A 26,599-nucleotide genomic window follows, 5' to 3' on the forward strand; every position below is an offset into this window, starting at 1 on the left:
AAGAAAGAATTATACTAAGAATCTGATTCATGCTAAGAAGATCCAGTCATATGGGCAGATCAGTCCAATCTGTGAGCATGTAATTACAGTTGGTTTAAAGTTAAGTATGGAAGAGTTATTGATTTGGCATCAATCCTCCTGTCTGAGTAAGCATGTGGCGACAGTGGACAGAAAACCACAGTTGTTGGCTTTTCAGTCAAATAAGGACACAAACAGGAAATACAGGACTGACAAAACTTTAAAAAATGGACCCAAAGAGATAAAAAAGGGACTAAAAATGACATGACAAAATAGCATGAATTTGGGTCACAAAACACCCAGAACCAGATGACCTTAAAACATAATCACACCGCTAGGACGACAGATTACTTCATGGAAAAATGTACAATTTATGGTGCTAAATTACAGAGACAAGATAGAAAAAATGTGAATAATAATAACGATAATAATAATGAGCAGAGGTCTCTTTAGGTGTCAGTCAAATAGAAGGAGATAGATGTTAAATACTGAGGTCCAAAATGTGAGATCAAAGTCCTAAAACCCAACAGAACAGAATAAATTTTGGTCAAATCGGCGAGAAAAAGGAAGAAGTTTAGAGAGAAACGGAAACAGAAAGGAGCAAGGGCAGAAAAACATCCCATAAAGTGTTTTATTGCTGTGAAAGAGTAACTCCTCCAAATAAAAATGTTGAATAACTTCCTGATTTGATCCGAGCTTCTGTGAAACTGCGCTGACGCTGCCTCTGCGTCAGTCTGCTCTCTGGGTTTTTCTGCGCTTTTCTCGCTGCGCTGAAAGGTCAGTGAAGGAGTTGGCTCGAAAATATCTGTACATGTTTGTGGACATGCGCAGACGGGAGATGCCATATTGAAACGGGGGCAGCAGCAGCAGCTGAGAGACGTCGCTGGGAGGGGGGGTCTGTGGAGGACAAACCGGGGCAGGTAAGACAGGTGAGGGTTCCGGTCCACTTCGTGACGTCTTCGATCTCTGTGGGGTTCTTATTGCCACTGCGTGTACGGAATGGACCCACGCAGGGAGTTATTTCCCACCCCCTGCTGCTTTTAGACGCTCTCGGAGTGCTGTCGGTGTGTTTCTGCAGGAAGAAGCGATAAACTAGTTTCTGAGGGACTCAGCTGCTCGCAGCGGAGCAGAACAACTGCGGTAATCATTTTTATTTCTCTGTTTTTATTTGTTACTCTGAGAAAAATCAGGAAATCAAATTTAAAGCTAGAAATAAATTCGGAGGCTGCGCTTGGACACGTTTTAGTAAAAAATGATTTCTGCGTGTCTTTTCGCTCGATTGGGTGACTCGTGGGAGATTTTTATTCGTCACTCGTGAAAGAAATAAGTCCGTGGGAAAGCACCGGACAGTGTGGAAATGTCACGGCAGTCTCAACATGGCGGGCTGTGTGCTGTTCGTGTGGAAGGACTGAAAACTGCCTCTGAAAATCTTTGAAGGAGGAAAAAACCGAACGGCGGCACCAACCTGGCCCGGTTCGGTTTCTTTTGATGGATACACGCGAGATTTAATCAATCAAATCCGAAGTGCGCGTGGGGCAGCTCCGTGGGAGTTTTTTTCCGCTGCAGTTTTCAGTGTGCAAAGTCTATGATCAGGGTGGCTGGTTCCACCCCGACCAGCCTCATCTTCCTCCTGAGCGCTCTGCGTTTCCTCTTTCACTTTTCTCCAAAAACGCTCTTTCGATGCGCCTTCAGCGCCGCGGCGTGTTTCTTCACTTTTCCTCCTGGAGTCCACACGCAGGAAGCCCCCAGACCAAAGTCCCCACGCAGTCCGAAGGGATCCAGGATATTTATGGCTGCTTATCTCCAACATTTCCAGAATTATTCCAGAAGATCCCTCCTTAGATGAAATTCGTGAGGATGAGCTGAATCAAGAAAAGCTGCTTCAGATATGCGTCGTGTCTTAGAGAAGAAGACACATTTTCAGGAGGAAAAATACATAAAGCAGAACAGACATATTTTTCCAAGAAGAGCTTAGTATGAGTCAGGCTGCACATTTATGGTGGTTTACATTTTTTGTGAAAAAGCAACAATTTTTATCTTCCTCAGATATGAAGGTTGTTTTAAAGCACAAACTGATGCATTTATTGTTTGCATTAAAATGCACCAAAAGTTAAATTCCTTCAGTTTCTGTTGGGTTAAAATCTCCTGCAACCATCAATGAACGTACTGCCCTTTAATGGTTACATTTAGTTTCTGAAACGCAGAGTTTGCATTTATCAAAGTTCATCAAAGATATTTGAGGGTTTCCTGCACAGAGGCGCGGGGTAATAGTGCAGACTCTAAATAGATGTCAGGTTTTGTGCAAAAACCACCAAAGATTTATGTTTTTATGCCAATTGTGCTTCTGAAAGATTACAGAGTCAGAAACAAAGATGGGAAGTCTTTTTTTTAAATATTGATTTGTTCTGTTTTGCAAAACAAATCAAGCCTGTTTCTCCATCGAGGATCCACCACCTTAACATCTGATTGCGATGGCTGATTTTCCCTTTTCACTTTCTGGAGTTAATGAGATTTTCTATAAAGAAGCTCTAAATGAAGTTCCTGATAAAGGTTCAGGATGTGTGCATAAACGGGGGTGGTCTGATAAACCTCTATCATTAATCAAGACCGCTGCAGCATTTTTCTGGTCGGTGTCTGTTTCGCTATGTTTTGAATACAAATGATTTTGCATTTGTTAGAAATCTTTCAAATGAAATTGGAGCCAGCAGATCGCAAAGAAAAGCCCAATCGGTGCAGCACTAATTTGGACAAAAGGAGGTCCCCTGAGGTCTCCGCTTGTTGGGAGACATCCGGTCTCTGAGTTGCTGACTGGATGCATGGGACGGTTATGTAAATGTGTTGAATTGGGAAAGCTCTGCAAGCTGCTCCGGGACAGCTGTTGCTCTCAGTTTGTTGTGAAATGATGTAAAACACAGCGAGTGCCTTGCGTCTGCATAGGTGTACTGATGCTTGCAGAATCAGAGGCAAACTTGTTTCATGAAGAAGATACAACTCTTGGAAGGGTCTAAACCAGGAGAACCTCATAGGCAGTAATGCAATAAAAGCCAAGCCCGTGCAGTGGTAGTTAATCTTCTAAATCCCTCATTAAATCTTTGGCGTGGATGGCTTTAGAGAAAGGCAGAAGGGCAGCACGTGCACACCCAGCGCCCCATCTGGGGCCAATCAATTAAAAAACTCTCAATCTGAGACAGCGGGGGCCACAAATGTTCTGCCCCTGAGATTAACACCATCAGGCCAGTTTAATCCCCTGGTGACCAATCTGGGCTGCTTCCTCCAGGATGCTGCTGGTACCATGCGCTGCACTGAGCTCAAACTCTCAACATGGGTTTAAAAAAGGTCCAGAAACTTGTCCTGGCAGATAAAGAGCAGGCGGCGAAGCAGCTGATACTGACAGCGAGTGTTTGGGGAAAAGATTGCTGATGGTTTTCCAACCCTCAGGGTGGAAAAACCTGTTCAACTGGTGAGGTTAAGGAGGAGAAATCACTTGTGAATTATCTTCAGAGGGCTGCTGTTTATAGAGGGTTTCAGCTAAAAAGCTTTAATTTCCACCTTCTGACCTCTGAATGAAAGAATCCTGAGGGGAAAACATCAGGATGGACTTTAGGGAAAAGTGTCAAATGGAAGAGCCTTAAAATTCCTGGGAAAACTCAAACATTCACGCAGACAGTAAACCGGTCAGGCTGAATTTAAGGGAGATGAGCAATGCAGACAGATTGATGCATTTTCTGCGCTCTTTATTAGAATGTAATAAAACATGGTTCAGCTCTAATGTTCAGAGCTTTGTTAAAATGTTGTTCTGGAGCCCAGGAGCAGGTGGACAACGTTGGTTTTTCTAAGGATTTCTTTGGACTTTGGCAGCTTTTCCCCTCGTGTTCAGCCTGGTTTCTGTACCTGATGGTTACGTTGTGCTGTGTGTGAAAGTGGAACGTCAGGCAAAAAGATCTGAGCTATGAGCTGAGGGATGCATCATCTCCTGCAGAACAAAGACCGTTTTCCGCTTCATTCAGTTTGTCAAAAATAAAATCTGCCATTTCTTTTTATCTGGAGATGCATCAACATTTTATTTAAGCCACTCTTATTTTAAGTTCTGTATAAATCAGATAACTGTATAGACTGATGCTTTTAATGCTTAAATATGGATAATTTCTGTGGAATATAGAGCCTGCAGCAAATTATGAACATTTTTATGAAAAGTTTTACGTTGCACCTACAGCTGAAGACATATATATTTATATAAAAAGTCACAAAGTTCAGACTGAACCTTCCTGTTTGAGTTCAGTTAGGATTAGGGAATTTATTTCTATTTGGGATCAAGGAATTAGACTTTAAATATAAATAAGCAGACTAAACAAATACTGAAATATGAGACATTCCTCATTACTGCCAGAAGATAAGGATTATATTTACAGTTTATTATTTTGACTAATTCTGTACGTGTGATGGTTTGGCCCAGTTAGTTCTGTTGCCATTTGGTTAAACATCTCTCATGGATTTAGCTCCATCCATTTTCCAATCAACTCTGACCAACGTCTTTCTTAATGCTGAAGAAAAATATCCCCTCAGCATAATGCTCCCACCACCATGTTTCATAATGTGAACGGTGAGGGATGCATCTAGTTCTGCTTTATTTTGGTCGTCCCATACAATCCTAGTGAGTACATTAAAGTTTGTGGTTGGAATGTGGGGAAAAAAGATGATTTTGATCAGGAGCACTCTGACTCTCCCAGTAGTGTTTGCTTGGCATTTATCTCTTGCTGAACATGCTGAATCCAGATTATCAGTTGCTTTGCAGATGTGTTGGAGCAGGCAGATGTTTTTATCTGAATTATTGCATCTGAGGGGGAATTTAAGGGTAACTCCGTGTTTCAGGTCTTCCTCCTCGTTCACAGAGAACCTCCTGCTGATGAATGTGACGTATCAAACTGCTGAAGATAGTGCTGCTTTTAGGCTCTGTGGTGGTGGTGGTGGTGGGGAGCGTCATGTGAGCCAAGTCAGTCCAGTGTGTTGTTTACGCAACGGGATCTATGCTGGAGCCTCTGTGCGGACGTCACAGCAGTGTGTGTGTGTGTGTGTGTGTGTGTGGTGGTTTGTGGAGACTGTCACAGCCTTTGTACTGAACCTTCGCTGCTCTGCAAACGCTCACACTGAGCTCAAACAGGAGCCGTGTGTTCTCATGTTCTCTGGATTTCTCCGAGAAGAAGGAACGTCTCTGGCTTCGATCCTTCGGATTTAGTTTTTTCTTCCCTGGAACATCGGGATGGCCGGCTCACCTTGTCGGTGGAAGAACTGTGCTCCCTGCTCCTCTGCAGATTAATTCCCAGCTTTGAGGATGGCTATGTGACGGCAGCACTAATTGCTGGGTTGATGGAGAAGGGCTGAAACCGGTGTGTGTGAGTCATTGTTGGTGTGACTGGGTGAGGAAGGACAATCACAAGGCAAGGCTGTGCTCTTCGTACACCTAGCTGGTATTCAGTCTCTTTTCCTGTTTTGAATCGTCATGATGTGGATTTATTCCTTGTTTTTTGGATATTCCAACTCAGTCCCAAACTGGACTCCAGCCACAGGTTTTCCTGATTCTACTGTATCTAATCAACTCCTCTAATGCAGCAGAAGGAGCTTCTGCTGTTCCAGGATCTGCATGTTTGCTGTGAATAAAAATCTATGAGCTCCAGACCATTGAACAAGAAATAATAATGTGAATTGGTGGAAAACAGGATGAACTTGTTTTTTCATTTTTCACCTTTTTAAAGATCAAATTTATCAGTAAGGGAAGTAAATCCTGACAATTGTTGCCAAAAGGTTTGTTATTGATGTTTTATTGACACGTTTAAAGGACTTTACATTAAATAACTGAGGATTGTTGTGGATCTCTCATATCGGGGTGCAACATTTGATCTGAAATATCTCCTCTACTAATATCTCAGAATTAGAAAGCTGCAAGAAAAACAATCATTAAAAATAAAGCAATAATTTTTTTTTATTGAGTTTTGCTTCTAATTTTTTTTAGAATCTGGATTTTGTTATGTTTATAATCTTTTCAGCTTCCTATAATATATCAGTACATGCCCAGTCCTGCATTTTAAAGCCTTCAGCCTGATCTTTAAAGGGTTCCATTTTGATGGAGATGCACTGATCCACCTGCTGGAGGTCGCAGGTGGACAGTTGCATCATTGATCCGCTCTGATCCGTGATCAAGAGGTCAAATAATGAAACTCAGATCTAGTTTTCCTGTTCGTTAAACTCCCACCTTTTCTTATCTGTAAACACGTCAACCAACAGCATCTACTGGATGTGTTCATTTCAATACAAATCAGGGAGATCAGAGAAACATGAGCTTTGATGCATAAATGCGAAGAATCCTTCTGTTGGATCACAAAAGCATTTTTTGAGTTCAAGTTCTGATTGGTTAAAATCAGAATCAGCAGATCAGAAGCAAACCAGAAATTTTGGCCAGGAAGAGCCTGATTGGTGCCTTTGTACAAGGAAGGCCAGAGCATGACCATGACTTTAAGCAAAGATTTGCTTAAAATTTACATCTTGACCAAAATGTGTGAAAAGACGACCATCACCAACTAATGACAGATGTTTCTTCATCTGAAGGGCTTTCTCCACCTCTGTGATGTCAAGTTTAACCTGTTTTCTCCTGTAGAAGAAGGTTTAACATCATTTTTCACACTTTGCTTGAATAAAGTCCCACGTTACTGTAATAAAGTGGTCTTCATCGACAGTTCTGGTTGGTTTCTGGACATCGTTTCTTGTCATTTATGCTTTTTCAAGCATCATCCTTGATCTGATCATCCACCAGCAGCTCTTTGGGATTCACCTTCTTGGAGCTAAAGACCTGCTTCCTGCCTGTCAAACTTTGGGATCTATCCTATATTCAGCTAAAGAAATGGTGTTCGGTGACAGGCTGCTGAACACGAAGCAGCTAAAGATCCAGTTTAAAATTGGTTCTTTCATGTGTGGTTCTGTAGGTAAAACACCCTTTGGATCACTGTGTGTGGTTCAGCTGTACAGCATGTGGGATCATAGAGGAACTGCTTGGATGCAGAACCTGAAGACCTTGCTGAAGACAAATAGACTGAAGAGCAGTTTTTACCCCGTTTCTGAACGCTGCTGATCCAGGACATTTTAAGAGCGATGCATAAAAGCTTGTCTGTTATTTATCTGTTTTACTGAAAATGTGAATCTGATATTTTAAGGTCTTTAAATTGTTGAAATGTTGGATAAAGTCCTTCAAACTATACCTGATCTATTTTTGTGTACCTGTGTAAGTCCTCCTCCAGTCAAAGTCAGCTAGTGAAGGATGATGCAATTAAAAATACTAAAGGAAGAAACCTAATTTTCTTTTCTGAGAAGATCCGGTTTTGCTTCTAGGTAGAAGGTCTGGATTAGTGATGTCACTCTGAGTGGTATTTTATTGATTAGATGATCTGTTTGCATGAAGTGGAAGAAATCCCTCACACTGGTTCACCAGGTGTTTCAGGTTTTTACCTCCTGCTGTGAAATCATACCTCCCACACGTCTCATGCATAGAGCAACTGTCTCTAACAGCAGCAGAGGACGTTCTCAAAAAAACAATTATACTTTTATCAGAACCGTGAAGAAGAGAGTCCAGCCCCTCTCGGGGAGATGGGTTCCAGAGCCCGCTGTGCGTGGAGGTGAGCCCGACTATTTCTAGTCGATATCTCTCGACCTCCTGCACAAGCTCAGGCTCCTTCCCCCCCAGCGAGGTGACATTCCACGTCCCAAGAGCCAGCCTAAGCATCCGGGGATCGGGCTGCTGAGGTTTCCACCTTCGTCCGCCACCCAATCCTCTTTGCACCGGTCCCTCACGGTTCCCCCTGCAGGTGATGGGCCCACTGGGGGATGGCCTCGTGTCTCTTCTTCGGGCTTGGCCCGGCCAGGTCCCGCAAGGAGCAACCCAGCCACCAGGCGCTCTTCGACGAGTCCCGACCCCAGGCCTGGCTCCAGGGTGACACCCCGGCTCCGCCGTACCGGGCGACGTCACGTGCCTCGATTTAATCGTCGTCATGAGGGGTTCTACTCTGGAGTGGCCCACGAGGAGAGGCGGCAGGCTGGGATGGGTTTGCTTGTCGTCACCCAGCTCAGCAGTCTTGTGTCGGGGTTTACCCCAGTGGATGAGAGGGTCGCATCCCTGCGCCTTCGGGTTGGGGAGAGGTCTCTGACTGTCGTCTCGGCCTACGGGCCAAGCAGTAGTGCAGAGTACCCGGCCTTCTTGGCGTCCCTGTCTGGGGTGCTGGATAGTGCCCCTCCCGGGGACTCCATTATTCTGCTGGGGGACTTCAACGCCCACGTGGGAAACGACAGTGACACCTGGAGAGGCGTGATCGGGAGGAATGGCCTCCCCGATCTGAATCCGAGTGGTGTTTTGTTACTGGACTTCTGTGCTAGTCACGGATTGTCCATAATGAACACCATGTTCAAACATAAGGGTGTCCATCAGTGCACTTGGCACCAGGACACCCTAGGCGGAAGGTCAATGATCGACTTTGTTGTCGTATCATCAGACCTTCGGCCGCATGTTTTGGACACTCGGGTGAAGAGAGGGGCTGAGCTGTCCACTGATCACCACCTGGTGGTGAGTTGGATCCGCAGGAGGAAGAGAAAGCCGGACATACTTGGCAGGCCCAAGCGCATGGTGAGGGTCTGCTGGAATGTCTGGCGGAGCCCTCGGCCAGGGATGTATACAACTCCGGGAGAACTTTGACCAGATTCCACGGGACGCTGGAGACATATAGTCCGAGTGGACCATGTTCTCCGCATCTATTGTCGATGTTGCTGCCCGTAGCTGCGGACGTAAGGTTTGCGGTGCCTGTTGCGGCAGCAATCTCCAAACCCAGCGGTGGACACCGGCAGTAAGGGACGCTGTCAAGCTGAAGGAGGAGTCCTACCGGCTGTGGTTGGCTTGTGGGACTCTTGAGGTAGCTGACGGGTACCGTGAGGCCAAGCGTGCTGCGGCCCGGGACTACCGGTTGGCCTCGAAGCGATTCTGGCAAACCGTCCGCCGCCTCAGGAGGGGGAAGCAGTGCTTCGCCAACACTGGCCGTGGAACACTGGACTAGCTCTGTACCCTCTACAGGGTACTCGAGGGTTCATGGGAGTTTGCCCAACCGGTCTACATGTGTTTTGTGGACCTGGAGAAAGCATTCGACCGTGTCCCTCGTGATGCCCTGTGGGGGGCGCTCCAGCAGTATGGAGTCGGGGGCCCTTTATTAGGGCCATCCGATCTCCGTACAAGCGGAGCAGGAGTTTGGTTCGCATTGCTGGCACAAAGTCGGACCTGTTCCCGGTGCATATTGGACTCCGGCAGGGCTGCCCTTTGTCACCGGTCCTGTTCATAATTTTTATGGACAGGATTTCTAGACGCAGCCAAGGGCCGGAGGGGGTCTGGTTTGGGGACCAGAGGATTTTGTCTCTTCTTTTTGCAGATGACGTGGTCCTGCTGGCCCCTTCTAGCCAAGACCTACAACATGCACTGGGGCTGTTCACAGCCGAGTGTGAAGCGGCTGGGATGAGGATAGGTTCCTCCGAGTCCGAGGCCATGGTTCTCGACCGGAAAAGGGTGGCTTGTCTTCTTCAGGTTGGAGGGGAGTTCCGGCCTCAAGTGGAGGAGTTTAAGTATCTCAGGGTCTTGTTCACGAGTGAGGGAAGAATGGAGCGGGAGATCGACAGATCGTGGCAGCTGCCGCAGTAATGGGGGCGCTGTACCGGTCCGTTGTGGTGAAGAGAGAGCTCAGCCAAAAAGCGAAGCTCTTGATTTACCGGTCGGTCTAGGTTCCTACCCTCACTTATGGCCATGAACTTTGGGTCATGACCGAAAGAACGAGATCCCGGATACAAGCGTCTGAAATGAGCTTCCTCCGTAGGGTGGCCGGGCACTCCCTTAGAGATAGGGTGAGGAGCTCGGCCATCCGGGAGGGGCTCGGAGTAGAGCCGCTGCTCCTCCACATCGAGAGGAGCCAGGTGAGGGGCTCGGGCATCTATACCGGATGCCTCCTGGACGCCTTCCTCGGGAGGTGTTCCAGGCACGTCCCACCGGGAGGAGGCCCAGGGGATGGCCCCGGACGACACACTGGAGGGACTAAGTCTCTCGGCTGGCCTGGGAGCGCCTTGGGCTCCCCCTGGAGGAGCTGGGGAGGTGTCTGGAGAGAGGGACGTCTGGGTATCTCTGCTGAGTCTGCTGCCCCGTGACCCGGTCCCGGATAAGCAGAAGACGACGAGTACGAGTACAGAACCGTGAAATCAGAAGCTCTGTTATTCTCTGTTGGAGATGGGAACTCCAAGACGTCTTCTGTATGTAGAAATGAGTCTCATGCATTATTCAGGGTGGGACAGCACTCTTCCAAATCTTGAAGGTTCTCCGTACCTTCTAATCTTCAGTTCTCTCCAGATTTTTTCAGGTGGATCTGGGTTTATGTTGTTCCTCTGAAACCAGCTGATGTTTCCTTGGCTGTGTGGCAGAATATTGTCTTCCTGAAAAATTTTCCTTTTTCCATCCTCCATTTATACTCAGTTATGAGCTTTGTCAGTATCAGATGCTGCACAGCAGCCCACACGATGATGCTCCCACCTCCAGGTTTCAGAGGTTTTGGGTGATGTGCAGTGATATACAGACAGGTAAACTTTGGTCGCGTCTGATCAGGCTTCCAGTGTCTTCCTGGCTTTTTTCTTCAGCAGTGGAGTGTTGTGCCGTGAGAATTCAGAGAAGCCATGGTGGTTGAGTTTTCATGGAAAGGTTGGTCCTGCTTATTCCAGATCTTTCTGAATCGCCGTGTTTGGTCCTGGACTCTTGGACAACTCTTCAGATATTTTTTGAATACTCTCACACATCTTGTGAGGAGCGCCTGGCCATGGTTGGTTTATGGTGGAAGGATGTTCTTTTATTCAAACATTTAGAAATGCAGCTTTAAATAATGTCATCAGGATGTTCTGCAGCAATGAGAAGGTCTTGAGAAAGAGATTAATGCTTTCACCAGAGTAACCCTATGAATGAGAACCGTTTTATAGGCTAGCAGTTAGTACTAAACCAGCTGACATTAATTTGCATGTGTTGAAATGTAGGTGCAGGGGATACTTTCTAAATACTGACAGATTTCAGATGCTTTCTTGGCCTTTTGCTGTTTTGCAGCATCTTTCCTTCATGTCTTCTGTCATTAATAATTGTAAAAGTCCACTTTATTAAACATAACTTCATTTATTTATTTGTATGTGGGGAGTTCTTGGGTTTTTACTAACATCTGATGTGAATTTAATGTCAGTCAGGCCATTAAAAATAAATTTACCGAGAATAACGTCGATATGTTCAATACTTGTTTGGATTTCTGAACATATGACTATCTTTTGATGCACAATATTTGCAGAACATCTACAAAATTTAACAAACAAAAGAAGCAAACAATACTGAGTTCCTCGGTTGCATATGATTGAAGGACGTCCAAAGAGAAACATGTGGAAGATCTTGAGAAAGCATGAAGAAGTATTGATGAAGAACATTTAAAAAGGGAGGGAGAAACTTTCCATTTTCCCAAATTTAGGAAAGTAAACGTTATTATAGGTCCACTCCGACTCGTCTCAGTCAGTCTTGTTCTTTCCGAGGCAACATGTTGTGCAATGCAGGAAGTTAGTCTGTTTGTGAACCCTTGTTGCCTACAGATAAAACCCTCGACTCTGGCAGTCGGTGGCCATGAGATCAAGCTTAGAGGTCTCTGCTCATCAGGTCCAACAGGATGCTGCTGGTTTGCTGATCATCAGTTACAGGGGTTGGACAATGAAACTGAAACACCTGTCATTTGAGTGTGGGAGGTTTCATTGCTAAATTGGACCAGCCTGGTAGCCAGTCTTCATTGATTGCACATTGCACCAGTAAGAGCAGAGTGTGAAGGTTCAATTAGCAGGGTAAGAGCACAGTTTTGCTCAAAATATTGAAATGCACACAACATTATGGGTGACATACCAGAGTTCAAAAGAGGACAAATTGTTGGTGCACGTCTTGCTGGCGCATCTGTGACCAAGACAGCAAGTCTTTGTGATGTATCAAGAGCCACGGTATCCAGGGTAATGTCAGCATACCACCAAGAAGGACCAACCACATCCAACAGGATTAACTGTGGACGCAAGAGGAAGCTGTCTAAAAGGGATGTTCGGGTGCTAACCCGGATTGTATCCAAAAAACATAAAACCACGGCTGCCCAAATCACGGCAGAATTAATTGTGCACCTCAACTCTCCTGTTTCCACCAGAACTGTCCGTCGGGAGCTCCACAGGGTCAATATACATGGCCGGGCTGCTATAGCCAAACCTTTGGTCACTCATGCCAATGCCAAGCGTCGGTTTCAATGGTGTAAGGAGAGCAAATCTTGGGCTGTGGACAATGTGAAACATGTATTGTTCTCTGATGAGTCCACCTTTACTGTTTTCCCCACATCTGGGAGAGTTACGGTGTGGAGAAGCCCCAAAGAAGCATACCACCCAGACTGTTGCATGCCCAGAGTGAAGCATGGGGGTGGATCAGTGATGGTTTGGGCTGCCATATCATGGCATTCCCTTGGCCCAATACTTGTGCTAGATGGGCGTGTCACTGCCAAGGACTATCGAACCATTCTTGAGGACCATGTGCATCCAATGGTTCAAACATTGTATCCTGAAGGCGGTGCCGTGTATCAGGATGACAATGCACCAATACACACAGCAAGACTGGTGAAAGATTGGTTTGATGAACATAAAAGCGAAGTTGAACATCTCCCATGGCCTGCACAGTCACCAGATCTAAATATTATTGAGCCACTTTGGGGTGTTTTGGAGGAGCGAGTCAGGAAACGTTTTCCTCCACCAGTATCACGTAGTGACCTGACCACTATCCTGCAAGAAGAATGGCTTAAAATCCCTCTGACCACTGTGCAGGACTTGTATATGTCATTCTCAAGACGAATTGACGCTGTATTGGCCACAAAAGGAGGCCCTACACCATACTAATAAATTATTGTGGTCTAAAACCAGGTGTTTCAGTTTCATTGTACAACCCCTGTACATGTTCTACCTGTTAGGGTCTGAGTAGACCTGGAGACGGTTAGAACAGATAAAGTAAAAGAAGAAACCAGAACCTCATTATAAACCTGCAGAGCAAATTACCATATCATTAAAACTCTAATATGTTTGTGTCACACGTTCATATTTCCTCATTTACCTTCTATATTTAGCTGCTTTTCAATCACCATGTGCTTCCGTTTCTCCCTTCATGTGTGCAAATTTATCTCATCTCATGTTAATTTGTTGGTTCCATCTTCTTGCTTGCGTCCTTTCAGTTTTTCTGCTTCGCCCGACTTTGATTGTTTTACATGGCTGAGTTCTGCTGTGGCATGCAAATAACCTGCAGAAGCGTGCAGGCGTGTTGCAGAGCGCAGGCTGCAGAGGCTGAGGATGGTCTGCAATTACAGCTTCATCAAATTACACTTTACATCTGCTCACTGTTGCAGAGTTTCAGTCCTGGAAGATTTGGAAACCTCAACCTGGAGGTCTGCTCCTTATGCTGGACACCCACTTATTTATTTATTTTTATACATATATACATATATATATATATATATATATATATATATATCTGCAGGGTAGCTGTGAGGTGTTCATTGTGTCCATCAGAGAGATGCCTGGGGAAGAAACTGTCTCCGAAGCGTCGACCTAAAACTTAAAGGTCAAACAGGATCCTGGCGTACGTCCCTTGGTGGTCCAGGTGGTGCAGGATGAAGAGTAGTCCTAAGTTAACTGTTTGCCTGTTAAGCAAACTGAAGGGGGTCCATCAGGGGTCTGTGATGTTCTTCAGATGCTTTAACGCCAGATGCTCAAAAGATTTCATGACCACAGACGTCTTTGTGACAGGTCTGTAGTCATTTAATGTGACTATGTGCCAGTTGGTCGAAAAGCCTTAAAGCCTGAAAGTGCAGGCTTTTCAGGTGGAAATACCATCAGGTCTTGGAGGTTTCCTGGTCTTCTGATGCTGAAAGAGCTTTTTTTACATTTTCCTCAGAGATCTTTAATGCAGGCAGGGGGACATAGGGGAGGAGGTTGTAGAGTTGTCGGTGGGGGTGCAGGTGGTCCTTTTGTGTGGGAGTGAGGTGTAAATGGCTGGTTTTCCATCCTACAGAAGAATCTGTTGAGGTCGTGAGCCAGTCGGGGGATCATCACAGATTCATGTAGCTAGTAATGTCATTCAAGTTCCTCCAAATTGCTGCTGGATCGTTAGCTGAGAAGCCTCTTCTTTGCTTCTCGCTGTAGCTTCTCTTTGCTTTCCTGATCTCCTTTGTCAGTTCGTTCCTGGCCTGCTTATCCAGGTTGTTCCCACTGCAGTGAGCCTTTACCTTGGTCCAACTCAGCTTTGTCAGATGTGAAGTGAACCACGGTTTATAGTCATGTATGTGTGAAAGGTCTTGGTCTGCACACACATGTCCTCACAAACACTGATGTCTGATGTCAAAGCATCAGTTGATTTATTCGAAAAAGACTGGAGATTCAACATGCCTTGTGTCCTCCCAGTTGAATGATCCCACTAGGTGTTTATTAAAGAAATCTCCCAACTTCTAGAAACTGTCTGGTTGAATTGATCCATTTCCTGATTGTTATGTGAGGAATCAAAGAATTCATAGCTTGAAGTTTTCTCCTGCAGGTCCGATCAGGTGGAAGTGAAGAGATGCACTGAGGGAGGATTGAAACACATCTGCTCAAAGATCAAATCCTGGCAGAAATCAGAAGCTGTAGGATGCAGACCGGCACTCAGGACCAGCCGCTGGCCCTCACTGCAGCTCCGCCAACCAATGGGAAGGAGGAAGAGGTGAACACAGGTGAGATTTTTGGGGCTGGGTGGTTAGATACAGCTTCCATCTTCAGGCTGATGGATCAGTGGTGGTAACATCTGCTGTAGATGCATGTCATTGTTTGGATTTTTCTCTGTACGCCTTAATTAGGTCCGAGCAGGAAGGGCTGCAAGGGCCTATTGTAATTGCTCCGTTTCTTATTATTATTCAGGCGACAAATGAATTGCCTTTTTGGGGCCCTGAACATATTCAAAAACTCACCAAACTTTTACCAAAATTATGGGAAGAAACTTGTGCCATCAGAAACTGAATTTGAATTTCTCAGACTGAATGATTCTTTGTCTCATGACACACCTCCAGAAAGGAAGTGGGGGAGATTCTCACAGCCTGAAGAAGCTGAAACAAGATTTAGAACGTAGTGAAATAGCAGGAGAACCAATCATGCATCCCATTCAGTCTCTCACATGAATGTCAGCATTTTAATCAGGTGGAGGTTTGGACTTTGACTAGACCATTCCAGTATATTTATTATTTTCTCTTCCAGCCACTCTGTTGTAGATCTGCTGCTGTGTTTGGGGTGATTGTTCTGTTGAGGACCCAGATTGGACCAAGCTTCAGCTGTTGGACAGATGGACTCACATTTAACTCTTGAATACTTTGGTCTGCAGAGACTTTAATGGTCCACTCCTCTTCAAAATAACCCCAGATCATTATCCCTCCACCTCTGTACCTCACAGTTGATCTGAGGTGTTTGTGCTGATCTGCTGTGTTTGGTTTTCTTCAAACATGGTTCTGTTCGTTTTTGGTGAAACATCTCTATTTCAGACTTATCTGTCCAAAGGACATTTGCAAGTAGCAGTTTTCTACAACATTCATCTGAGTTTGTAGCATAGAATCCTGGGATGCCTGAGCTCCCAGGTTCCCCTGAATGCAACATCTGGTGAAATCCAACTGAACAAAGTGATGGAAACTGCGCAGATGTTTCACTGACACAATATTTATTTGTTGGTGAAAAGTGTTGAAATTTACAGAGGTTTCCTGAACGCCACAAGCCTGTCAGCATTGCAGAACATTTTGACGTGGGTTTCAGTAAAAGACAATAGAGCATGTGAACTTCTCTGTGGTGCATTTCCTCCAGCCCTGAGCATTTTTATGTTAAATAGTTGACTTTTACATTATAAAGAAAAATGCTACTGATGCAGGTTGCAGTTCCACCACAGTAGTTGAGCAGTCCTTCATAAAACAGGCACAGCAACCTGGTGACATCTTGATTTCTGCATGGGGCACAGTGAGACACAACCCCTCCAGGATGTCATCAGGCAGGACCTACACATTAGCCTTCGTGGTCAGAGATCACCTAAAGCTGCTGTAGAGCCAAGCTGACCCTCAGCATACAGCGTGCTACATCAGAACATCAGCATCACAGAGATGGAGCATTTACAGCAGCTCTGCTCCTCACAGTGAAGAAACGATCCTATGGTTTATTTATAGCTGTTTTCTGTTAGCAAGAGTTTTATTTTATAGTTAGTTCATGTAAAAAGAAACAGATTATGAAAATATTACAGACTCAAACTTCATGCTGTGATAGACAAACTCAACACAAATCAGATTTATAAAATGGAAGGAAAATAATTCAAAAATTATTTCTTATTCATTCACTCAGATAAAACTCTCCTAAAACCACCCATTTTCTTCTTGTTATTTTTCTTTAAATAAAAGCTTTTTAGTCATTAAAACTGGCCTTAAAAGGGTTAAAACTTCAGAAAACTTGTTACATATGATGAGGACTGATGTTAATAATGTTATACATAGAAATAATTTGGTAAAACATGATGTTTCTGTGATGGTCTTTAGGGGAACAAGTTTTTGTCTATGAGACACAGGTGGAGCTCATAATGATGTGACCTCCCAGGGGTGAGAGATTGGTTTGGTCCAAAGTAGGGGGTTCTGCAATCCTAATACAGCATTTTGTCACACTTATTTATAATAAACTTAAATATCTAATGTTATTGATCCCTTTTTATGTGGTCCAGGCCTTAAATAGGATTTCACCTGCACCTGTAATTAGCAGTGTGAAGCTGGGTTAGTCTGCAGAAACACAACAGAGTTTATCGGTGTCCCACTGGGAAGGTCAACACTTCAGCACCAACATCAGTGACGTTCTGAAAGACAACTGTGCCCTCAGATGGGTCCGTTCTCTTAGTGTCTGCACTTATTTCAGACGTCTCTGTGTTGTGTTCAGATGCAGAGTCCATGGAGGAGGAGTTCATCTGGGAGGAGTACATGGAGGAGACGGGAGCCGACGCCGCCCCTCACACCACCTTCAGACATGTGTGTATGACCGTCAGCCTCAGAGATGAGCAGCTTGGACCTGCCTAACCCCGCGTTGGAGAGGTCCAGGCTGCTGTGGAGCAGAGTTCATGCTTTCAATACTCCTCTCTTTGTTTTGTCTATATTTCCTTTTGACACAGGTGACCTTTGGCTGTTTTAAAAGTATTTAACAAGTGAAGCAGAAAAGCATTCGGGACATTTATTGTGACAAAGCTCTAGCTTTGCAGGTTTCCGCTGCTTTAATGCAGTTTCTTTTTAATAATTTAGCAAAGCTAAAATCTGTTAACTCACTTTCTTTATTCCACATATTTCCATTGTTTCCTGCTCTTTAATAGTTACTACACAGACCACACATTATTTATACAAGGAAGAGTCCATTGCATGCTGAACATTGTTCTAAGAATATGGAGAAAATATGCATTTGCTGTAGCTTCTTTTCACCTATTTTGATGCTCTATGATAAATATTTAAAGATCCAATACAGAATAAGATGGGAAGAAGAAAGATCAAATGCAGCAGTCTGTTTTTTGGGATTGAAAGTTGTCGGGTGACACTTTTGGAGGATGGTTGTTAGTTTTTTAAGTCGTTTATCAAGATAAAACATCATCCTTCAGCACTCCTGGTAAATCTGTAAAAGTATTTGAAATTAAAAAAGTAATTAATCTTTTATTGCATTTAAATTATCTCGGTAAAAAAAACATGCTCAGAAATTCCCCTGGTGCCAAATCAGTGCCTAATTAATTTTTAGTTATAGTTATTAATAGATGTTTTCCATAAATATAATATAGCACAACGATGCATTTATCTTCAAAGTGAGAAAAACAAGAGAACATACCATTCAAGTTGAGCAGGTGTATGTTGATGTTCAGAAATCCAGAAATGTCAGCAAGAAATCATCTCACCTAAACTCGCCCATGCCTGCAGTCAGAGGTAAAGGTGCCCGGGTTTAACTTCCCAACAAAGGAGGATGGGGGGGGGGTTAAAACATCTGCAGAGGTCAATGTTGGAGAACTGAAGCAAAAAGTGGTCTATTGGTGTCACCAAAGCTCAATAACAACCAGCAAAACTCTGGCTGCCTGGGAATCATGCCAGACATCATCACAAACATAAACATGTGGTGTTTGTTTAACTATATTGAGCTGCATGGTTGGGTCAGATGATACACAGCTTGAGCTTCTCAGTTACAAATACTCCAGGAGGGTCTGCTGTGCCCAAAGTATGGTGGAGGATCTGTCATGCTGGGGGCTTGATTCTGTTCCAAAGGCCTAATCTCTGGTCTGAGTTCAGACCATCAGGGATGTTGAAACTGATTGTTTCCTAGTTTGATTCTGTTGGTCTTCAGTGTCATGTCTGTTTGTGTTTTGGCTTCCGGTCATTTTGACATGATTCTTTTTATGAATGTGTTCTGCTGGTCCGGTCAGTTTTATCCTCCGTTGGTTGATGATTTTTAATAAAAAGCTAGTCTCATTGTACATTAAATGTATTAATTTAGCTTACACATGACAAATTTGACTTGAAATCAGTCCAAAACCAGATCATTCCAAAGGTCTGGGTCCATTAAGGTCCAGATGGATGGCAGCTGATCCTGGATGTGAGGTCCTTATCCATCAGATGACCGTGTGTTGGACAGACGGAGCAGCTGTCTTGGCCGGTGGAGACATGTATGCTGTGGATTTTAAAAAGTGTGTCAGTGTTTCAGTTTCTTCCATCACCTTCAGCAGTGAATGTAATGAGGGCAGGATTAGAAAGGGTGATCTTTCTGAGTTGGTCCTGATGTTGGAAAGCTGTCTGAGTGCTGATTGGAACTCTCCAGGGAAGATACATTGCCTTGTTGGGAAGTGGATTGAGTTCCTAGGAAACAGACAATGAATTCCCCAGGAAAATGTGATTTAGTGAAGGGCTGCCCTCGTTTCTCTCTCTCTGCTTGGACAAATTGAAACAATGATTTCTCCTGGGCCTACACACACACACAGACTCTTAAGAGTCAGACTTTGCTGCCGAGGCTGCCCTCTTACATAACCCAGCAGAGAGCGAGAGAGACTGCACATTTGCATTGTTGCAGCAGGAAGTCATGGGGCCAATTGTATTGTGTTTATTTCTAAGATGTTGTCTCATCCATTCATTGGTGTTTGAGGGCTAAATGTGAATTTCCTGTTGAATTGTAGCACTCCAGCATAGATTTATTACTTTTTTGTTTGGTTTTAAGGTGCTTTGTCGCTATTTAAATCTTCTTACGCAAGGACCAGTATGAAAATTATTATTTTGTTATCAATGGCTACTTTTGCTAACAGATGCTCAAGCTAATGACTATTGAAGCTAGTGGCTACTTTTGCTAACAGATGCCCAAGCTAATGGCTACTGAAGCTAGTGGCTACCTTTGCTAACAGATGCTCAAGCTAATGACTATTGAAGCTAGTGGCTACTTTTGCTCACAGTAATCAAGCTAGTGGCTACTGAAGCTAATGGCTACTGAAGCTAATGGTTACTGAAACTAGTGGCTACTTTTGCTAACAGATGCCCAAGCTAATGACTATTGAAGCTAGTGGCTACTTTTGCTCACAGTAATCAAGCTAGTGGCTACTGAAGCTAATGGCTACTGAAGCTAGTGGCTACTGCTCAGATCAATGCCAGTTTTAAAACAAATGTAAACCAACTCTTTCTTTGAAAATTTGCAAAACATTGGAAGGTATTTTCATATCAAATATTTCTTGGCAAATGTCCCTGTTGCTGTGAAAACTGTTAACCTGTGGTTGGATTCTCTCAAACCACCATTTAATTATTTTTTTAATCTTGTTTAGATCATTTTAGTAATCAATCCTTTTGGCTGCGGGTCAATTCTCTCCTTTGCCAATTTGTTTCCAGTAGTTCCTCCCTTCTGACTTCCATTTCCGACCCGAGAAACTAATTTCTATGCAATGATTAATTCTTTTTAAGTACTCTAACGGTATTATATATTACAATCTATATCTATGTGTTGCTGTTATCTCTGCATTGGTCAGCAGGCTTTCTTGAAATATAACATTATTTACCAGAATCACAGAACCACATCTACCACAGTAAGCTCTGAGTTAATTGTAGGAAAATATGTGAAATGTTGTAACAGACTCCACAATGCGTAAAAACTGATTTATTCTGTACAAAAGATGGGTAGGAAACAACCAAAACTGTAAACTGACCATCACCCTAATTTCTGCTGTCTGTTGCGATCTTTCTGGCTGATGCCTCCTGAAGGTAGGAAGAAACACTCCAGTGTTGCTTGTTCCTCACACACAGGCAGGGGGTTTCAGATGAATAAAATACTTTCCTTCTGTATGTTAAAGTCTGAGCTAATTCCAGAGACCCTGTGTGGCATTCAGAGACAGATAGTAATATCAGTATGGAGTTTAGACCTTATATAGCCAGCTGTCAAAGTGTTTGGAAAGTTTTGGGTTTACGATGTTTTAGATGCTGGAACTAAAGTTTTTAACGTGGTTCTGCCTTTTCTAGCTTAATGCATGATTCCCCCATTAATATTTCTGCCCAATTCTTCAAACAGAGATTGGTCTCACTGCTGTCTGCTTTGTGTAAGATACTTATTTCTCACAAATGCTGAAACAACAATGCCTCAAAATAGATGAAAATTTTAATTATTTTTTGAATCCAAAGTAACTTTAAATAAATCAGTTTTAATTATTTTACTCGTATTTGGAGACAAATTTAAGAAATCTGTTTGAGGAAAATCACTGAATTAAAAAGTATTTGGACGTTGAGAATATTTCTATCAGATATTGACACTAAATGTTCTGCTATAGTTTAATGGATTATAATAATGCCATTAAAGGTTATTCTGCAGTTTCCTCCAGAGCAACAAAAGACACTAACAAGTGTTAAAAATTAATGAATTAATGAATACTGCACCGTTGCTCATGACTAATGCATTTTAAACTAACTATACAACAATTTAATATTTTCAATGCTCTGCTTTGCTGTTTAGCTTCACGTTTGAATCGATTTGTTTAAGAAAATGTTTGAGTTTAATAGAAAACACCAAAGTTCGTCGGAGACAGCCGAAAAAACAAAACAGAAAAACAGATTTGGAACCAAACTGACTCTACACTTCATTAGAAATAAAAGCTAAAATCAGTCAGATAGTGATGAACTCCTGTTGTGTCCCCCTTAGGTAGAAACCAGCCTTCAGAGCAGCTTCCAGCCGGGCATGAAACTGGAGGTGGCCAACAAGAGCAACCCAGAAACCTTCTGGGTGGCCACCATCATCACCACCTGCGGCCAGCTACTCCTGCTGCGCTACAGCGGCTACGGCGACGACCGCAAGGCTGACTTCTGGTGTGACGTGATGACGGCCGAGCTGCACCCTGTGGGCTGGTGCGCCCAGAATAACAAGACACTGATGCCTCCTGAAGGTAGGAAGAAACACTCCAGTGTTCCTCACACACAGGCAGGGGGTTTCAGATGAATAAAATACTTTCCTTCTATGTGTTAAAGTCTGAAGTTTAAAGGTCAACAGGAACATTTTAGAAGTACCTTAAACTCTTCTCCATGCAGGGTTTCTGCACGCTTCACTAAGTCAACACGTATTAGTTATTGCAGAACATAACTGAAGTTGCCTTACTTCAATTTAGTCACTCAAATCTAACTTTGTCGGCTTCAGTTGGTGTTTTTCAGCCAGTGAGGCCGGTTCTGGTCTCAGTGAACTGTTTTGAGGCCATGAACCTCGTTGAATAAAAGACTTGTGTGTGAAGGAGCTGGTTGTGGAGAAGAACCAACAAGGGTTAGATTGGACCTCACTGGGGTCCCTTCATGTTGTCTCCACTCAGTCCCTCAGTCACTCACTGAGAAATATTATCTTTATATGCTCCCCTTAAATATTCACAGTTTAATAAATGCAAATTTTACTGATTAAAGTCTTAAATTTTTTGTTTTCTTAACCATCCCTTATGGCACATCAGAATGATGAGGGTTTCAGCCGAGCAAAATGGTTTGTAAATTGATTTTTCCACCTTGGTCCTTGAACACAAATATTGGAGACTGCCAGAGAAATATTCTTATGATAAATTAGAAATGTTTTTGAATTTCCTTTTCCAGTTTTAGAGATTTAAGTCACCTTGATGCATGTTTGATTTCTAAGTGTAATAATTTGGCATCAACCTTGATTCTTGTCATTTAATTTGTAAATAATTTGCTCCTCCTGGGTTACTTAGACACAAAAAATGCTCTATTTAAATTGCCAGAGAATCTTTTTGTATAAATGTATTTTTCAAATAACAAATATTCATTAATTTCCTGTTTTTTAACCTCTTACTAATGTCAAAATGACAGACTGATCTATTTAGTTTAAATGGCATATGGAAGATATAAAACTGACCAAATGTTATCAACACATCTGAATTTATGCTGACAGATAAAACCCTGGAGGTTTAATTCCTGAAAACAAAAATACACTGAGCAGGTTTCAGGGATCTAAATGTTTCAGAAACTACCAATCAATAATAATTTTATCATTTTAAAACATTCATAAAATCAATCAGGCATTTTTAGTTGCTGAAATTGGTGTAAACATTTAAAATGTTCCCAAAAGAAAACATATATTTTTATTAAGGCAACAAAACTACAAGGTTTGTGTTGCAGCTCAAACGGTAACATGACGTGGAATGAAAGAAAGATCCCATCTGTCAAACAGTTTCCATACAATCTCATATACAGGTCCTTCTCAAAATATTAGCATATTGTGATAAAGTTCATTATTTTCCATAATGTCATGATGAAAATTTAACATTCATATATTTTAGATTCATTGCACACTAACTGAAATATTTCAGGTCTTTTATTGTCTTAATACGGATGATTTTGGCATACAGCTCATGAAAACCCAAAATTCCTATCTCACAAAATTAGCATATCATTAAAAGGGTCTCTAAACGAGCTATGAACCTAATCATCTGAATCAACGAGTTAACTCTAAACACCTGCAAAAGATTCCTGAGGCCTTTAAAACTCCCAGCCTGGTTCATCACTCAAAACCCCAATCATGGGTAAGACTGCCGACCTGACTGCTGTCCAGAAGGCCACTATTGACACCCTCAAGCAAGAGGGTAAGACACAGAAAGACATTTCTGAACAAATAGGCTGTTCCCAGAGTGCTGTATCAAGGCACCTCAGTGGGAAGTCTGTGGGAAGGAAAAAGTGTGGCAGAAAACGCTGCGCAACGAGAAGAGGTGACCGGACCCTGAGGAAGATTGTGGAGAAGGGCCGATTCCAGACCTTGGGGGACCTGCGGAAGCAGTGGACTGAGTCTGGAGTAGAAACATCCAGAGCCACCGTGCACAGGCGTGTGCAGGAAATGGGCTACAGGTGCCGCATTCCCCAGACCTGGGCTACAGAGAAGCAGCACTGGACTGTTGCTCAGTGGTCCAAAGTACTTTTTTCGGATGAAAGCAAATTCTGCATGTCATTCGGAAATCAAGGTGCCAGAGTCTGGAGGAAGACTGGGGAGAAGGAAATGCCAAAATGCCAGAAGTCCAGTGTCAAGTACCCACAGTCAGTGATGGTCTGGGGTGCCGTGTCAGCTGCTGGTGTTGGTCCACTGTGTTTTATCAAGGGCAGGGTCAATGCAGCTAGCTATCAGGAGATTTTGGAGCACTTCATGCTTCCATCTGCTGAAAAGCTTTATGGAGATGAAGATTTCATTTTTCAGCACGACCTGGCACCTGCTCACAGTGCCAAAACCACTGGTAAATGGTTTACTGACCATGGTATCACTGTGCTCAATTGGCCTGCCAACTCTCCTGACCTGAACCCCATAGAGAATCTGTGGGATATTGTGAAGAGAACGTTGAGAGACTCAAGACCCAACACTCTGGATGAGCTAAAGGCCGCTATCGAAGCATCCTGGGCTTCCATAAGACCTCAGCAGTGCCACAGGCTGATTGCCTCCATGCCACGCCGCATTGAAGCAGTCATTTCTGCCAAAGGATTCCCAACCAAGTATTGAGTGCATAACTGTACATGATTATTTGAAGGTTGACGTTTTTTGTATTAAAAACACTTTTCTTTTATTGGTCGGATGAAATATGCTAATTTTGTGAGATAGGAATTTTGGGTTTTCATGAGCTGTATGCTAAAATCATCCGTATTAAGACAATAAAAGACCTGAAATATTTCAGTTAGTGTGCAATGAATCTAAAATATATGAATGTTAAATTTTCATCATGACATTATGGAAAATAATGAACTTTATCACAATATGCTAATATTTTGAGAAGGACCTGTATACCAAATATCATTTCATTGATATTTATTTGACATCTCAGCAAACTGTTGGTGTCGGTCATAGAGGCTGAAGGTTGCCGTCTGCAAAAAGTTGCTGTCTGGAGCGTCTGGTAGTTGTAGTATGTGTGATGGACAGTCGGAGCTCACGAGCTGCAGCTTTAATAAATGTTGCGGTAGCTGAGCATCACCCCCCTCAGAGCCACCGCTGACTCCAGATAAACCTCCAGGTTCCACCAAGGATGTTCCACTAATAATAAAACCTCCATGTTTGCCTTGAGCTGCAGCTTCTGCACAGATCATTAATTCAGTGAATCATATCAACTGGTGCCCAAATAAAAGAAAATGTACTGTAGAAATACTGTCTGGACCAGTGAAGTTCTTGGTGAAGGCTCTGATTTTTATCCATCGTGGATTCCCTATAAAAGGATAAAGTGTACAAACTAACATCTCCTTAAAGTTGAAGAGGAGTTCTTAGATGCTCCTCAGAATAATTTGCCAAAATGAACTAATCAGGATCAGTTTCTGACATTCATTCTCTCTGATTTTTAATGGTTTACGTTGCAGCCTCTGTTCTGCAGTAAATGATCTGAAGTTCCTCCAGTTCTGTATGCAACCTTTAAGAGTTCCACCAGAACCCCCAGGTACTCCAGTGGTGATCCTCAATAATCCCCCAGATCCAACTCACCCTGAGGGATTTTACACCACGCATAATTCAAGTTTAAGTCAAAAACACTTTATGTATTACTTTAAAAATGCTTTAATAATGATGGGTTTGATTTACGTTTTCAGTTACAAATATATATTTTTAATAAACACTTGGCAGTTTGGAGATCCAGGCAGAGGATCTGCTGAAATACTGTCTGTCTGTGGTGATGCAGATACATCTGGTGGGAAAGAAGGTCAAAGAGATCCATCAACTGTAAGAGGCTGATGAACCCAATTAGACAGGTCCAGAACCAGATCTTTCTCTCATATCTTCAGTGAAAACATTTGCTGTTAGAAACCAGCAAAGTTCAGAGGAAACACTGGAAGGTTCACTTTCTGAATTCATCATCTCCTATGAATCAGAAGGTAAAGTTGTGTTGAAGTTAAAGTGGAGAAGTTGGTTTAAAATCCCACCAAGCAGAGCTGACATCACTGACCAGGGTGCCAATACTTTACAGAAGCTTCTGATACGTCCAGCAGGCGGATCAATATGACCAGAAATTACTTTTTATTTATTCATTTCAAGCATCTGTGTGCAATTCAGTGATAGTGTAAATATTGTTGTGTGTGTGTGTGTGTGTGTGTGTGTGTGTGTGTGTGTGTGTGTGTGTGTGTGTGTGAGAGAGAGAAAGATTACACCTCTGTTAACCTGTTTCCTTCTCGTTTTGTGTTCTTTTCACTTCTCAGATAACATTTACCTAAGAACAGGTAAGCTGCTCCATGTGAGCATCAGACCTGCCTGCTTCACTAGTGACTGACGTGAAATGAACACGACTGTTAGACCTCAGTGCTGCATGCTCAGGCTGCTGCCTCTTCCTCCTCTTCCCCCTCCTGTCTGCAGGGAGTGACCTCTCAGCTCAGTTCTTACATCTTGTCTCTCCTTGCATGCTTTCTAGGCGAGTGCTGAACAAGTGTGTTTTAGCAGAGATAAAACACACACACACACACACACTGCTGTGCTCCAATGATAACTGGGAGACAGAAACTTGGAGCTCTGATAAACGACGCCCTCCTTCCATGTGATGAAGGTCATCAGTCCAGAAGTTAAAGAACGTGTCATGGAGATAAGATCATTAGATGGTCTGAACCTTCTGAGCCCACACTAACTGCTGATGTCCAGTCACTTGAGTTTGATTTGGCAGCATTTGATTAGTCCTTCAAATTTTTTATTTAAAAATACAAAACTTTGCAGAAGTCTTGAGGTGAATGTTTCTTTGGACTTTTGGTTCTTTTCTGTCCGGTTCCCGAACATAATCCAACTTCATCTGCCCTAGATTGTTTCTTTTTAAGCCTGACTCTCCTTTCTTTTGTCCTCTACTTGTCCACTTCTATTGTCACACAAATCTCATGCCAAGGTCCAAAGAATGGACTGAAAATTCTGGATGAACTGGAACGAGATTTAACTAAAGTAAACTGTTCCTTCCAACAAACCCATGAATGTGAATTAATCC

The 26,599-nt window shown here is 43.2% G+C and overlaps 1 protein-coding gene across 5 annotated transcripts in view; it reads left to right on the plus strand.

The window, feature by feature from the left end:
- The first annotated feature begins 748 nt into the window (after window positions 1-748).
- The window catches only part of sfmbt2 (Scm like with four mbt domains 2), a 55,620-nt gene continuing 29,769 nt past the window's right edge, over window positions 749-26,599 (plus strand). Inside the window, exons 1-5 of one of the 5 annotated variants that reach the window (XM_047389840.1) lie at window positions 749-947; window positions 14,699-14,873; window positions 17,089-17,177; window positions 21,337-21,577; window positions 25,836-25,856. In XM_047389840.1, the coding sequence (XP_047245796.1) occupies window positions 14,792-14,873; window positions 17,089-17,177; window positions 21,337-21,577; window positions 25,836-25,856 (433 nt within the window). In that variant the 5' untranslated portion in view covers window positions 749-947; window positions 14,699-14,791. The other 4 variants (XM_047389841.1, XM_047389839.1, XM_047389842.1 and 1 more) reach the window with 4 other exon arrangements.

This window comes from Girardinichthys multiradiatus, chromosome 17, assembly GCF_021462225.1.
Source record: "Girardinichthys multiradiatus isolate DD_20200921_A chromosome 17, DD_fGirMul_XY1, whole genome shotgun sequence".
In the NCBI taxonomy this organism is placed as follows: domain Eukaryota; kingdom Metazoa; phylum Chordata; class Actinopteri; order Cyprinodontiformes; family Goodeidae; genus Girardinichthys; species Girardinichthys multiradiatus.